The sequence below is a fragment of the Gymnoscopelus braueri genome (genome assembly GCF_963280865.1).
Source record: "Gymnoscopelus braueri genome assembly, chromosome: 4".
Taxonomy (NCBI): Eukaryota; Metazoa; Chordata; class Actinopteri; order Myctophiformes; family Myctophidae; genus Gymnoscopelus; species Gymnoscopelus braueri.
This window is the reverse complement of record NC_137605.1, coordinates 48,583,811-48,599,368: the sequence shown is the minus strand read 5'-3', so window position 1 is coordinate 48,599,368 and position 15,558 is coordinate 48,583,811. Positions and strand designations below refer to the sequence as shown.

At 40.4% G+C, this 15,558-nt stretch overlaps 1 protein-coding gene across 3 annotated transcripts; it reads right to left on the bottom strand.

The window, feature by feature from the left end:
* Positions 1 to 5,947: 5,947 nt before the first annotated feature.
* LOC308083176 (uncharacterized protein) lies at positions 5,948 to 15,304 on the bottom strand. Of its 3 annotated transcripts, XR_013932976.1 has the most exons (9): positions 15,149 to 15,304; positions 14,858 to 14,904; positions 13,154 to 13,289; positions 10,399 to 10,513; positions 8,395 to 8,416; positions 7,976 to 8,042; positions 7,519 to 7,543; positions 7,028 to 7,123; positions 5,948 to 6,052 (listed from the first exon to the last, which is right to left on the bottom strand). XR_013932976.1 is itself a non-coding variant. In XM_080425361.1 (8 exons), the coding sequence occupies exons 1-7, from the start codon at positions 15,231 to 15,233 to the stop codon at positions 7,538 to 7,540; spliced, it is 486 nt and encodes a 161-aa protein (XP_080281487.1). In that variant the 5' UTR covers positions 15,234 to 15,304; the 3' UTR covers positions 6,125 to 7,123; positions 7,519 to 7,537. The 3 variants fall into 3 exon arrangements, 2 of the variants coding, with proteins under 2 accessions (XP_080281487.1, XP_080281486.1); XM_080425361.1 differs by lacking the exon at positions 5,948 to 6,052 and having other exon boundaries at positions 6,125 to 7,123; positions 7,968 to 8,042; XM_080425360.1 differs by lacking the exon at positions 5,948 to 6,052 and having other exon boundaries at positions 6,125 to 7,123.
* Between the last annotated feature and the right edge of the window lie 254 nt (positions 15,305 to 15,558).

Genomic DNA, 15,558 nt, shown 5'->3' with positions numbered 1-15,558 from the left:
CTCTCCACGCTCAAGTTGGTCTTCTCAGACCCCCGATTCTCTCTGGCGCTAGCTCCCCAACAAACGGAACAGCATCACCTTTCACAATGCTTCGATACTCTCCCTGACGATACCCAGTGCTACATCGACTCAGCTCCATCGACACAGCTCAGCGACTGCCGTCAGTGCCACTGGTGCACTTCCGCCTGGCCCCCGAGTTCAACACCTTCAGCCTCTCCGTCCATCAACCGCACTCTTACCCAATAGCCTCTGCCGTGCTTTCTTTTTTGGGCTCACAGATCGTTGCAAAGAAGCATCCTAATGCATGAGGTAAACACAGCCTCAGTTGACACTATCAATAATGGATGTTCCAACTCTCCTGACATCTTGTCATTCCTCCGTCCTCTCACTTGGACCTTCGTCACCCAACAGCAAAAATCGGCCTCCTGATGGCGCTATAATAAGGCAATGTGAAAAGGGTGGCATTTGTTCCTCAATGTAGTGGGAATGTGAGTACAAAGTTTCGCTGCAATCATGATTTGAGGCATTTTGTTCAAAACGAGCCACTCTTGCAAACTTTAGATGCCAATCTTACCCAATCCGATGGAATTTGAAGATCCGTCTTGATCACATGACTGTAGAGATCATGTACCAATTCGCGTGATATTTGGAAACAAAATTAAGGAGTAATATTATTTTAATTTTTTTTACATAAGTCTGGTGGCACTATAAAAGGTAGAAGTGAAAAATGCAGGGCAGAGGATTCTTTCTTGGCCTCTAGGGAGTGTGCGCGCTAAGTTTTACTCAGATCGGTGCAGTTGCAGGTAAAAACGTGAATTGGCCTGTTATAGCGCCACCATCAGGCTGATTTGAAATTTCTTACTCGGCCTAACGAGCCGAGGAAGACATTTCATGAAAATTGCACGATGTGCTCATGATTTCAAGCATTTTCTTAAAAACTGACCACTCCTGCAAACTGCCAATCGTAGCCAATCAGGATGGAATATGAAAAATCCGACACATCCGTTTGGTTTATAGAGGGATTGTATACCGATTTGAGTGATTTGTGAACAAAATCTGTAGGATTAATAATAAAAACATTGTTTTGCAAAAACTGAGCTTCCTGGTGGCGCTAACGGGCCAATGTGAAAAAAAATCTGCTCTGGCATCCAGGGAGTGTGTGAGCATAGTTTCTCGTCAATCGGGCCAACAGTGCCGGAGATAAGCTGTACACGGACGGACGGACAGGGTGCAAAACATAGTCTCGGCCACGCCTTCGGCCTGGCGATCGATGTCATTTTTATAAAATGACATCGATTGCAGGTCGTTATCTTTGCTACTTTTTTGAAGATTCTTGAAAAAATAAATCATTCCCTGTCGCCCCGTGGTGAGTCCAGCCTCACTTTGTAAACCAGTGTCTCTCCGCATTCAAATTCAGAAATAACAAAAGTAGCAGATCTACAAGCTCAATGTGTCATTTAGTCAAACGTGATTCAGTTTAGGGACAGTGTGAACTGTTTTGTAACAGACACTTCTGTGTGGAGTAATGTGCTCAAACAATCCAGAAAAAACCCTGTTCTAATAAACAGATTGAAGATCACAGTGGAGAACTTTTTATAACATCACTTTTTTAGGTGGCCAAGCACGTAGTGTATGTTTTATTATTCTTCCGCCGTTTTACGTATAATCGCCGTATTAGCCAAACAATGTAGTCGTTTTTTACGAAACTCTGCAATATAGTAGAGGGCAAATGGCGAGGACACGAAACCCACAACCATTGGCCAAAGGGTGGCGCTATAGCAATCAATTGAAAATGCAAACTTTGAACAGGTATAACTCATGTTTGAGCTATTGCCATGAAACTTCAATACACATTATGTATCTCCTCATGCCGAACCACTTTGCCACTCTGACTTTTGACCTTTAGATCTCCCACCATTTTGAATTAAATGAAAAAACTGTTAAAATCGATCTTCTACTGGATTTTTTTTGCAATGTGCACAAAACGTTCTACACATGAACTTTGGACTAATATCTTAATAAAATGTTGGGTTTTTGTTTTTAACAAAAAAAAATGAAGCTTCTCCTGCCCCTAACACATAAATGTAGAGTCACATTTTTATGAAACTTTGCAGTACTTACTGTAATTGGCCCAATGGGGGGCGCCATAGCAATCGTTAGAAAATTCAAACATGCCTTGTTTGGCCTAAAGCCATGCAACTTGCTTACACACATGTGCCTTGACTCATGAGGAACACATCTCTTTGTGACTAGTTAGCTCAGCCCCATAGATTTTCCGCCATTTTTAGCAGTTTGAAAAACACTTAAACCAGTTTTTCTCCTGGGATTTTGCTCCTGGGATTTTGAGCAATTTGCTTGAAATGTTCTAATCTACACACAATCTATGGACCATTATCTAAAGTCCCATTTGAGGAGAAGTTTGTACGTGAACAAATTAAGCCTCCATGAGCCAATGGATATTGTAGAGGGCTGGCTTCATAAAAAGAACGAGAAAATATAGCTGCAAGCAGCAATAAGCGAGAGGCAGTTAGAGAGAGAGAGGGAGAGAGAGAGAGAGAGAGACAGAGAGAGAGAGAGAGAAAGAGAGGCAGTGAGAGAGAGAGAGAGAGAGAGAGAGAGAGAGAGAGAGAGAGAGAGAGAGAGAGAGAGAGAGAGAGAGAGAGAGAGAGAGAGAGAAGAAGTGAACATGCATTAATTAACAAAATCATGATTTTTGTTCAGTAAATTATATTTGGACTGGTTAAATTGGGGTTTGAAACAGGGACATACAGACTTGCGGGTAGACAGTGTAAAGGATAAGGATAAGGATCATTCCTTTAACAGGTCCGTTCATGAAAGTCCTTGCGGTCTTGTTTTCAATGAGGGCCTGTGAGCAATTAGGGGTTAAGAGTCTTGCTCAGGAACTAATTTAATTTCATCGACACATTTGCTGGCTCACTAACCACTCAGCTATGGCCGCAGTACTGACTGAGCCATTGGATAGACAGAATTGGATTTCATGTATGGTAAGTTATCATACAGCATGGGTTGCTTTTTATATACATACAAGCTCATAACGCGTCACATTGTAGATCGGCTGTATGTGGTTACTGTAGGTGTTGTTATTAATAATTACACCTGCAAAGTAACAAGTAACTAAAGCTGTCATATGCTGTAATTGTAGTAGAGTAGAAGTAACACAAATGGAAAGTAAAGTAAAAGTACCTCAAAATTGTACTGTGCTTTGTAAGCACTTGTATTGGTACTTGAGTAAATGTACATGTACACTTTTCAGCACCATTGAGGAGCCAATGACTGACAGGCTAGGTATCACCAGGTGCACTAATTGCTAGAGTGCAGAGGGACATGGGTTGATATTAATGGTATTAACTCAAAATGTATATATCACACAGCTTAGATTTTTTGATTAAATCGGAGAGTGATGTAAAAAGAATCTGTAGTGTAAAAGTTGCACGTTCATGAAATGTCAATGTATATTGTGTCTTGTGTCTGGGTAGCTCAGTTGGAAGAGCTCTTGACTCTGAACCGCAAGGTCATGGGATCGAATCCAGGCAAAGGCAACACTGCAGTTCCCTGGTGTATAGAGTATTGTTACAGGTATAGACTCATTTGTTTGTTAATGTTGCTACCCTTTAAATGGCCATGGCCAATAGTGTGGCATTGGGCGCTTAAAGTTAAATATTTGAAAAACTAAACGTTATTTCAAAGAAAAAGCCACCAGGCTACTAATGAGTTGTGAGTGAAGACAGGTGTGATTGGTGATGAGTGAGAGCAGGTGAGAGGGGTGGATCCAATCCATGGGAATAAGGATAATTCCTTTAACAGGTCCGTTCATGAAAGTCCTTACGGTCTTGTTTCCAATGAGGGCCTGTGAGCAATTAGGGGTTAAGAGTCTTGCTCAGGGACAAATTTCATTTCATCGACACATTTACCCTCTACACCCACCCTCACTAACCTTCACCTCAGTAAAACAACGACCTAACCTCAAGAAACACTATTTGTAAAACGAAGAATTCGCAATGATGATCACTTCAACACATTGTTGGGGACAGGGATCGAACCAGCGACCTATGGATTCATAGGCTGCCTCTTAGTCCAGGGGCCAAGTCATATTTTGGTACCACCTAAGGTGACCGTAAAGTTTTTGTATTTTTGTCTTCCTACATGTCTCTAGTTTATATTTTGGTATGATAGCCCTTCCAATCTTGTAGCTTAATGGCAGTTATCACTACCTACCGGCTAATGTATCCGGTAGGAGACACAAAGTAGAATCTTTGTGTCTCCTACCCCGGGCATCAAATTATTGCGACAAAAAAAAAAAATATATCCATGTATTCAAGGCTTCATGGGGTGTGCAATTGATAGAAAATAAATCATTTTTTGGGTGAACTCCTCCTTTAAGTTTTCCAGGGGGACTCTCTACCCATTCAGCTATGACCACCCTAGACCGAGGGAGGGTCAACTTTTACAAGCTAATGGAAAGCAGTCTTTTTGCAAACACCAAAAATCTGAGAAGTTATCAATGGATGTAGGTCAAACAAAGCCTGGCTCCACCCCCTGAATCCTTTGCCTAGCATTCAGGGTCTGGTGACGCTTTCGAAGGCGGGTGTTTCTCGGTTGAAAATCTGTACGACGAATCGGGATCGGGACAATCCAGTATGAACCAATCGCGTTGGTTCATAGTGGAGTCCCACTTTGGCCACGCCCCCATCTCAGAACTCCGCTGCATTGAGAGGGCTTTCAGACTGAATAATGGAGTGAAATGAAATGAAAATTCAGGCTGAGTGTCAGGCTAGGTCAAACAGGGCATGAGTTGTACCTATCAAAGTTGGCATTTTTCAATTGATTGCTACAGCGCCACCCTTTGGCCAATGGTTGTGAGTTTTGTGTCTTCGCCGTTTGGCATAGCCCTCTACCATATTGCCGAGTTTCGTAAAAAGCATATGCACGGTTGGGCCAGAACTGCAAAAACGGCAGAAGAATTCCTAGAGTTTCAAAGAGGCTTCGAGCCTGATAGGCCTCGAACCCTCAAATTACAGGACAACGCCCTAACCAGAGTATTTCTACAATGCAGGTTTGATACTTTTATGGTTATTAAAATATCCAATAACCGAACATGGCCGATCTACAAGCTGGCAACACGTCGCAGTGCGACATGTTGTGAACTTGTAGATTGGCGAATTTTCTGGCGCACGACATGATTTCATAAAAGGCTTCTATGGAATCCAAATGAATGAAATCAGTCGTGGGGACTGAGAACTTTAATCCATGATTTCCATGATTTCCGGCAGTCTTCACTTAATGTTCCCTCGTCTCTCTCTGAAGTTTCAAAAAAACCCAGTTGAGCATAATGTTGCCAGACATGACTCTTGCAGAGTATTTTTTAACACGCCTTTAAAGTTTTTAAAAGTTAAAATTTGGAAAAGTGTCCAGAATACACACAAGTTATAATGAGCTTGCTACAGTACATTCATTGTATGTAGGTAGGCCTACAAAGTGCAAAGATCAATATGAAAACTACAGCATTTAAAAAAAAATCTGGTTTCATAACACACAAAAGAAAATCTTAAAAACAAGCTAAAATCTGTATCAAACTGTAATCAAACAAACAAAAAACAGCCCCACAGGCTTCCTCAAACTCGAGCCAGACAACTATATTATTTATTTGACCAACATTTGTGAAATCATTCTGACTTTATTTAAAAACAAAAAAAACAAGTGATTTTTGTTTGAATACGATTATTCTAAACAATACCTTTTTTTGGATTCACATACTTAAAACTACAACAGGCATGTGGTGTGTGTGCGTGTGCGTGTGCGTGTGCGTGTGCGTGTGCGTGTGTGCGTGCGTGCGTGCGCGTGTGCGTGTGCGTGTGCGTGTGCGTGCATCTTCTCACTCTAAGCTACACCAGGAAAACATAAGGCCTGTCACGGAGCAGAGCAGAGCCGTACGTACAGGGTGCCCTGGGGAACTCCTCCATAACTCTGCTTTACTCATTCTCAACTCTACTTGCTGTACGGGGGGGGAGGGGCGGTGGGGGGAACCTGGGACCTGGGAAAGAGAGAGAGAAAGAGAAAGACACAGGTAGGAAGAGAGAGAAACAGGGACAGGGGGTGGGGGGAGTGTAGATGGGAACAAAAGGAATATACAGAACCTGATTAGATGTCCTTGACATGAAAACGTTTGAGAACCACATATAGCAACATAGGTTTTTTCAAAAGAAAAACATATATTCAAAGATTTGCAAAAAAAACACGATTTTTCAAAATTAGCAGATCTACAAGCTCATAACGTGGCACTCGGTGCCGCGCTATGAGCTTGTAGATTCGTGGGGACTGAGAACTTTAATCCATGATTTCCATGATTTCCGGCAGTCTTCACTTAATGTTCCCTCGTCTCTCTCTGAAGTTTCCGAAAAACCCAGTTGAGCATAATGTTGCCAGACATGACTCTTGCAGAGTATTTTTTAACACGCCTTTAAAGTTTTTAAAAGTTAAAATTTGGAAAAGTGTCCAGAATACACACAAGTTATAATGAGCTTGCTACAGTACATTCATTGTATGTAGGTAGGCCTACAAAGTGCAAAGATCAATATGAAAACTACAGCATTTAAAAAAAAATCTGGTTTCATAACACACAAAAGAAAATCTTAAAAACAAGCTAAAATCTGTATCAAACAAACAAAAAACAGCCCCACAGGCTTCCTCAAACTCGAGCCAGACAACTATATTATTTATTTTACCAACATTTGTGAAATCATTCTGACTTTATTTAAAAACAAAAAAAACAAGTGATTTTTGTTTGAATACGATTATTCTAAACAATACCTTTTTTTGGATTCACATACTTAAAACTACAACAGGCATGTGGTGTGTGTGTGTGTGTGTGCGTGTGCGTGTGCGTGTGCGTGTGCGTGTGCGTGCGCGTGCGTGTGCGTGTGCGTGTGCGTGCGCGTGCATCTTCTCACTCTAAGCTACACCAGGAAAACATAAGGCCTGTCACGGAGCAGAGCAGAGCCGTACGTACAGGGTGCCCTGGGGAACTCCTCCATAACTCTGCTTTACTCATTCTCAACTCTACTTGCTGTACGGGGGGGGAGGGGCGGTGGGGGGAACCTGGGACCTGGGAAAGAGAGAGAGAAAGAGAAAGACACAGGTAGGAAGAGAGAGAAACAGGGACAGGGGGTGGGGGGAGTGTAGATGGGAACAAAAGGAATATACAGAACCTGATTAGATGTCCTTGACATGAAAACGTTTGAGAACCACATATAGCAACATAGGTTTTTTCAAAAGAAAAACATATATTCAAAGATTTGCAAAAATAACACGATTTTTCAAAATTAGCAGATCTACAAGCTCATAACGTGGCACTCGGTGCCGCGCTATGAGCTTGTAGATTTCCTTTTTTTTAATAGCCAAAGAAATCTAAATATTACACACAGATGCGTTCCCGGTCTTAATGGGTTAAGCTTTGCAAAGTAAAACTAACAACACTGCATAAAGTAAAGAGGTCCTTACGTAAAGAGGTTGTCTGTCGTCAGCCCTGGAAAAACACAAAGACACAGTATACACAGTGAACAACAGGAGGAGCAAAACGTAAACAGACCATACACATGTGAAAGCATGGTCCAGCCACAACAGAGAAACAGAGATTATGCGGTCGACACGCACTGACTTTTTTGCACCTTAATCCCATGTATAACGCACTTTTTTTTGTCTTTTATTGTGCTTTTCTTTTTTTTCCCTAACGTAGTTATAAGTATATCATGCACAGTATACATTGCTGCTATGCTCAGGCTTATATATTTTTTTATCTCAGGTAGTGTAAATATGTAGATTTGGCCTTTTTGTTGTTCTTTTGTTTGACCTCCTTCCCACTTGCCCCCCCCAGCCCTCTTCTTCCTCCCCCTCTTCTTTCTATAGAAATAACGTTGTGATGGGAATGTACGAAAATGAATTTCACCCACTTGTTTACCTTGTGGACCTGCTGTGATGTTAAAATTAACCTGATTCTGATTCTGATTCTGGGGGGGACCTGGGACCTGGGAAAGAGAGGGAAAGACAGAGAGAGAGAAAGAGAAAGACACAGGTAGGAAGAGAGAGAAACAGGAACAGGGGGGGTGGGGGGGAGTGTAGAGGGGTCCTTGACATGAAAAAGTTTGAGAACCACTATATAGCAACATACGTTTAAAAAAACAAAAAACATATTCAAATATTTGCAAAACTTTTCACGATTTAAAAAAAATTGTAGATCTACAAGCTCATAACGCGGCACTCTGTGCTGCGCTATGAGCTTGTAGATTCGCTTTTTTTAATAGCCAAAGAAATCGAAATATTGGGTTAAGCTATGCAAAGTAAAACTAACAACAGTGCAGAAAGTAAAGAGGTCCTTACCAGACGTTGTCTGTCGTCAGCCCTGGAAAAAAACAAAGACACAGACAGAACCACAGACAGAGACACAGTATACACAGTGAAAACCACAGGAGGAGCAAATGTAAACAGACCATACACATGTGAAAACATGGTCCACCCACGACAGAGAAACATAAAATATTGATCCATCAACTTGCCTGACTCACCTGGATCTTCTCTTCAAAATTGGTTGACGACTGAACCAGTTTACACAATATTCTACCACCACCTCAACCCATTATTCCTCGTTCCCAGTGGTGGAAAGTAACTAAGTACATTTACTTAAGTACTGTACTTAAGTAAAACATTTTGAGGTATTGTACTTTACTTGAGTATGTTCAATTTCCAGTACTTTCACTTCTACTCCACTACAACTCAGATCCAAATATTGTACTTTTACTCCACTACATTTATTTGCAAACTTTAGTTACTAGTTACTTTGTAGATTTTCATTATTATTACAAAACATACATTACCCACTTCAGCCCTAAATACATTTCGGCCATTTGAAAATAGCCAATCTACAAGCTCACAATGCGTCGCGATGCAACGCATTGTGAGCTTGTAGATCTGCTATTTTCAAAATATTTGTATACATTTGAAAACTTGAAATGGGGACATTCTGCATAATGACTAATGAGTACTTTTACTTTTGGCACTTTAAGTATATTTTGACAGCACTAGTTTTGTACTTTTACTCAAGTAAATTTTGAATTCCGGACTTTTACTTGTAAGGGCGCGCTCCCACCAAAACATGGTCGGCTGCTTTTAAACGCAGGTTGTGCGCGGCCATAGTTTTTTGCAGCCAGCGGATTCTAAAAAACGGGAGTGACGCACCTGTCACTCACTTTCAGGACCCTCCCCGTAGCCTGCACCGCCCTCTGCCTTGAGCACCATGGTGCTTCCTGAGTCTTGGGACGGTCCGCCTTCGACTCACCCGATTGGACAGAGGAGGAAAATCCGCTCCTACCTCCAGCAGTTATATGTTTTAAATTGACAAGTCGTGTAGAGCAGATAAACGCACGGTCTGCGCGACATGCGGAAAGATCCGCTCTTGCGTGAATCCACGCATTTACATTGACAAAGCATTGGCAGATTCCGCCCCAGAGGTAAAATAAAAGTGTGGTGGGAGCGCGCCCTAACAGAGTATTTCTACATTGTGGTATCGATACTTTTACTTAAGTAAATAATTTGAGTACTTTTTCCACCACTGATTTGACCTCATACCTTCCTACTTTTTGCAACTTATTTATAATCTTTTTGTATTGATTTTTTTTACCCATTTTTCTCCCCAATTTAGTCGTTATGCCAATCCACACACACATTTCTGTGTTTTCACTGCTGTTGTATACTACTGACTCACCTACCTAGCAGTGAGGAGCCCCCACCGGGAGGACGTAGAGAGCCTTCGTCCTACTCCTCCCAAGACCTCCAGATACTTTACAGCTACTTTACCACTGCGCCACAGCGTACATGCCTTCTGCTTTTTTATGCGCACGTACAAGGATACATACTGTAGATATCTTTTATATTTGTCTTTGACCTCTTTCTTTCACGTTTTTTCTCCTCGCTCTCCCTCTTTTTTCAACCCCCCCCCCCCCCCCCCCCCACTCGAGGATTTTACAGTGTAGTTTCAGCTCACTTGAGTCGTGAGACTGTGATTATATCAATAATATTGTTGCTGTCGGGTCGTATCTCCATATTTTAACTTATGTTTTTTTCGGAAATGAATGGCCTATTTTATCATACTACAGTGTCACACAAAAGTAGCAAAAATAGACGATCTTCAAGCTCAAAACGCGTCGTCCTGTGACACGTTTTGAGTTTGTTGAGCTACTTTTGAATTTGAATATGAAAAAGTAACGGTTTTGGACATAATGAGGTTCCCACCCGACCCGGCAACAAAATGATGTGTCACAGCAGCAGCAGCAGCAATGCCATATAAGGCCGTTTCTTCCTTATATTGACGTGCAACTGTATACGTACCCTTGGCCATAACTAAACTTATTGCAGCAACAGCAGCTGCACAAGCACACGAGGATGATGATGAGGATGATCGCGCCCACCACTCCCCCGGCGATGAGCAGAGCTTCGAAGTTCACTGGAAACAACAGACCACACAATAACAACACCGGGGAACGCATCTGTCATTATCTTATACTTTGGGCTATTCAAAAATAGCAGATATACAAGCTCATAGCGCAGCACTCGATGAGCTTGCAGATCTGCTTTTTTTTATCATGAAAATGTGTGCAAATCTTTGAATGTTAAAGCGAACATCTTTAACTCAAATCTTTGCCTCTGGGGATTCTACAAATGTCTTCTACTGTAAATCCTAACTTTTTTTTTTTTTTACACTTATGTTGCTAAAATCAGTGGTTCGCAAAATATTTTGTTCCAAGGACCCCCAAAAGCAAAGATTTTAATTAAAAATGTATATACTGTATGTATTCAAAGATTTGCACACATTTTCACAATTTCTTTTTCAATAATAGCAGATCTACAAGCTCATAGCGCGGCACTCGGTGCCACGCTATGAGCTTGTAGATCTGCTATTTTTGAATAGTCAAATAAATCTAAAATGACACAGATGCGTAACATGACATGATGAACATCTGCCGTGATCACTGGCCACAATAATTAATCTCTGGAGAAAAACTAAAAACATGTCGACACTGGCTGGCAGTGGTGGAAAGTAACTAAGTACATTTACTCTCGTACTGTACTTGAGTACTTGTACTTAGTTGCTTTCCACCACTGTCATTCAGTAACGTTCGTTGCAAGATGAATCCCTTGTTTCTTCTATGTCAGGTCCAAAAATAAAAAAAATAAAAAACCCAAAATCATATAACGGTGCGTGAAAAAAATAAAAGAGTAGCCATTGCTGTGTGTGACTGTTGAGATTCTTTGCCAAAGGCAGAGTCAGAGAGAAACCAATAAAAACATCTGCCACACCTACCTCTTGAGAAATGGTCTGAACAAAATGAGCTGTTTCTTTCTTTCACTTTCATTTTTAGTCTAATTTACAGGAGTTTTAAATATTTCTCATGCACTTTATGACTTGTCAAGAGCTATTACACCATAAACCATTCTGACACAGATATCCTTGTCCTATTTCAAACACCAACTAGATAACAAAGGAAAAGCACAAGTTGTTCTTGTCTGGTCCGGGCCTACATGAAGACCTACTATAGCAAAATGCTTTAGGATAAATACTGTAGGAGAGATATATTTACATTGTAAACTGGCATTTAAAATTATTAGTTTTTGAGACATACTGTAGACGCAGCTTGTCTTTTATCTGATGAACTGCAGGCACTCATAGACGTCATTTGGCGGTAATACATTTATTTGACCAGTACATTCACAGTGTTATACTGTTGGCCACTAAGCAGCTTGGGGTTCAGCTAGTGCCTCGCTCAAGGGCACTTCAGCTGTGTTGGGGAGGTGCGAACCACTTTAAAAGGCACTTTCCCTCCCACCCACCGCTGCCCCAAGTGGTGTTAGTATTGATGCCGATACCTAGAACTGGTCGACAAGCATCAGTTTATCTTAGAGAGGAACAAGCCTGTAGGCTGTAAAAAAAATTAGTCTGAGCATACTGTTTGTTGATTCATTTCAAATCCAGCTTGGATCAGCGTTGATGTTTAACTTTTTAACAATGTCAACATACACATGACAATCCAGATTCTCTCACATGAACGCTATAAAAACGAATGCTACAGTCGTGAATCTAATTTTTTGGTCTTTCAGTAACTGCAAGAATTTCTGGCCCCCTGGTAAATGTAATTTTTCAAATCTAGCCCCCTTAAGAATGTAGTATATAGCCCTGACCTGAATGTTCCACTAACCATTAGTCATAACTCATACATTAAATAACACAAATGACCCATTTTTGGGACCTGAAGTATAAGTTAAGTAAGAAAGTAAGTAAGTAAACTAAGTAAGTAGGTCGAAGTGGCTTATTGTCGGTATCAGTGGAGCTATGAGGGTGTCTAAACCAGGGAGATGGATTGCTGAGGTGGGGTGCCACACCTACCATCAGCTCCCAGCCTCCCAGTACTTATCACATGTCTTTTCCATGCCGTGCTACTTGCTGAGTTGACGGTATCGGACCAGAACGTTCTACCTGACCTGACCCCTTACAGTACCTGATGAACAATGACCCAGGATGTACTGTTTCATTGGCAGTTGTATGGCTACAACTATCGTTTATTTTCTTATCAATTATTCGAATATTTTTTCGATTAGTCGAATAATTTATTTTACTTGTTATAGATCAACGAATAGTTGCAAAAAAAACTAAATTGATCAATCTGATTAACCCCTGAAGGCCTATTTAATCATACAACAGTGTCGCAAAGATATAGCAAAAGTAACCAATCTACAAGCTCACTTCACATTGTAAACGTGTAGATCTGCTATTTAAAAAGAAAATAACATTTTACATTTTTGCCTGCAAAATCGTATCATTTATTTTATTAAAATGTATTATCGATATTTTTTTTATAATCTATTGAATTGATTATTTTGAATGTTGCACCCCTAGAATTGAACCCTTGCATCCCTATTCTGGGGGGAACCTTTGCAGAAAATTAACAATGCAATCTATAAGCTCACAACACAGCTTTTCTTTTTCTACACAGAGATTTGGTGAAGAGGGCTAAAGGTGGTCCAAGTACGGTTATATGTCCGGTCCCTTTAAATAAGAATAGATGGTTTTAAGTGGTTAAAAACTCACCCCAACACACCACCCATCGGGCCTCGGACAGCTTGCACACGGAGGCAGGTGGCAGCAAGGAGCCCACAGGGTAGTCTGTGCACGTGATGTTGGCGAATTCTGATTCTGATTCTGATTCTGTGAAACACCACAGGCACTGCAAACAAAAACAGCATTTAAAAAAACGTTTTTTTTCAAAAGCACTGCACACAACAAACCAGTGTTGATTTCGTCAACCAAAACTATCACGAAAAATGTTCGTCGACTACCTTTTTTCACTGACGAAAACTAAATAAAAACTAAGCTATGATGACTAAAACCAAGACTAAATATATTGACAATTTCGTCAACAAATAAAAAGTAGACTAAAATGTTAAGGAGGGACTAGTGGAGAAGAGATCCAGTAGAACTAAAATACAAGTAATTTTATGTTTGGTTGCGCGTGGGTGTTGCGCTTGAAATTAGCAGATCTACAAGCTCACAACTGCGATGCGTTGTGAGTTTGTAGATCGACTATTTTCAGCATGCAAGTGTAAAATCAGGCATTACGACGCCATCAAGGCACCGCCAACATACATTTTAGTCGACTAAATCAACTGTAGATTTAGTCGACTAAAATCTTATGATATTTAGTCGACTAAAACTAAACTAAAACTAGACACTAACCCTAACATTTCCGATGACTTAAATGTGATTAAAACTAAATGGAATTGTATTCAAAAGACTATGACTAAAACTAAATCAAAATTTGCTGTCAAAATTAACACTGATACAAACAAACAGAACATTTTAAAAACCTTCTATTTCAGAGGGCACTGCATTAGGGCTGCCAACTACATGAAATTTGAAGAAAAAAAGGGAGAAAGAAAAATAAGGGACGCCCAGAAAAATATAAAATCTCCCTGTGTATATGTACAGTTTTTGTATATAATATTAACCACTTGAACCCCAGCATCCATGAGCTTGTAGATCGGCTATTTTTTGGCAAAGAGTTTTGGTGTAGTAGACTGAATAAAGCGGTCCAACTCAGGTCCAGTTTCCTAAGTCTAAAGCATTGGTTCTCAAAGTGGGGTCCGGGGACCACCAGGGGTCCTTGGGGGAGTACCAGGGGGTCCCCAGCTAAATTAGTTACAACTAGATACTAAATTAGCGTCACAAACAATCATTTTAACCACTTTAACCATATGTTATACTTTGACTGTTAAAAAATAGCAGATCTACAAGCTCATAGCATGGAACTGAGTGCCACGCTATGAGATTGTAGATCTGCTATATTTTTTTATTCGTGAAAATGTGTGCAAATCTTTGAATATACATATTTTTTAAAGCGAACATGTTTAACTCAAATCTTTGCTTCTGGGGGTGACCATCACAAGATATGAGATGGGGGTCTGCAGCCAAATATGTATCATTTTGGGGGTCCTTCACATGAACATACATGGGCAACTGGCGGCCCGGGGGGCCCCAACCTTCACATAATGTGGCCCGCAGGTTGATATCGGAATACTGATATATTATTGATTTCAGCTGTTACAATTCCAAACATGACACACTTTAATTACTACTAGTCTATATTAGTAGCTTAAATGACTAGTATTCAAATTATTATTATATATTTTTTATGTCCAATGTATTTGTTTTTAAGTTCATATAGTTAACTAAAGATTGAAACTAAATGCATTTGAAATTAAATACACATTTTCAGGATTTACTTAAACAGTATACCTTGGTGCTTCCTACACATGTGTCACAAGCCGTGTGGGAATTACAGGCTGAAAACACAGATGAATACAGTTCATAATAAATCATAAATAATCATAATCATAGACATAATAATCATGTTTTACACCTAACATCACAGCCTGAGCTGTGACGCATTTACAGTAAAGTTCACAGGTCATGTTATTAACAATATCCCACATAAATCAGGGAGGCAATTCCGACATGCTTTGGTAATTATAATAATAATGAATAAATAAATAAATACATATTTATGCATTTATAATAAATTCTTACGTGTGGCAGGTGGTGTGGTATTTTGACATTCCACTAGGCTAATGAAGCTGCAAACAACGACGACAACAAGTCTGAGGCCAGACATGGTTAATCAGTTGGTGTTCCTTGCAAAGAATCTCTAGAAGTCCTGCACACAAATATTAATGCACAGGGTCTATATACAGTAGGATGGTGAAACAGGAGGATGGGGCTTGAGACTGAGACTTTGACTGCTGAATTGTACGAGGTGGTGGTGAGGGCGTGTGCACTGTGCACATGGGGCGATCACTGCCTGCCTCCTGTGAATCGTTTTATTAAGGGGCCAAGGCCCTAGGGCCTTTGGACCCCTATTGCATCTCTACACTTTCACTTTCATTATTATCATTATTCCACCTTTTTAAGCATAATCGCCAAATTATCTCTACCTTGCA

Bases quoted from the DNA above. Each gene is read 5' to 3' on its own strand.
- LOC308083176 (XM_080425360.1), bottom strand. From the start codon at position 15,233: ATGTCTGGCCTCAGACTTGTTGTCGTCGTTGTTTGCAGCTTCATTAGC. The intron at 8,417-10,398 runs GTACGTATACAG...GTTTTTTTCCAG, and splicing joins AAGTTTAGTTATGGCCAAGG to GGCTGACGACAGACAACGTC. The intron at 7,124-7,518 runs GTAAGGACCTCT...TCTCTTTCCCAG, and splicing joins ACGACAGACAACCTCTTTAC to GTCCCAGGTTCCCCCCACCG.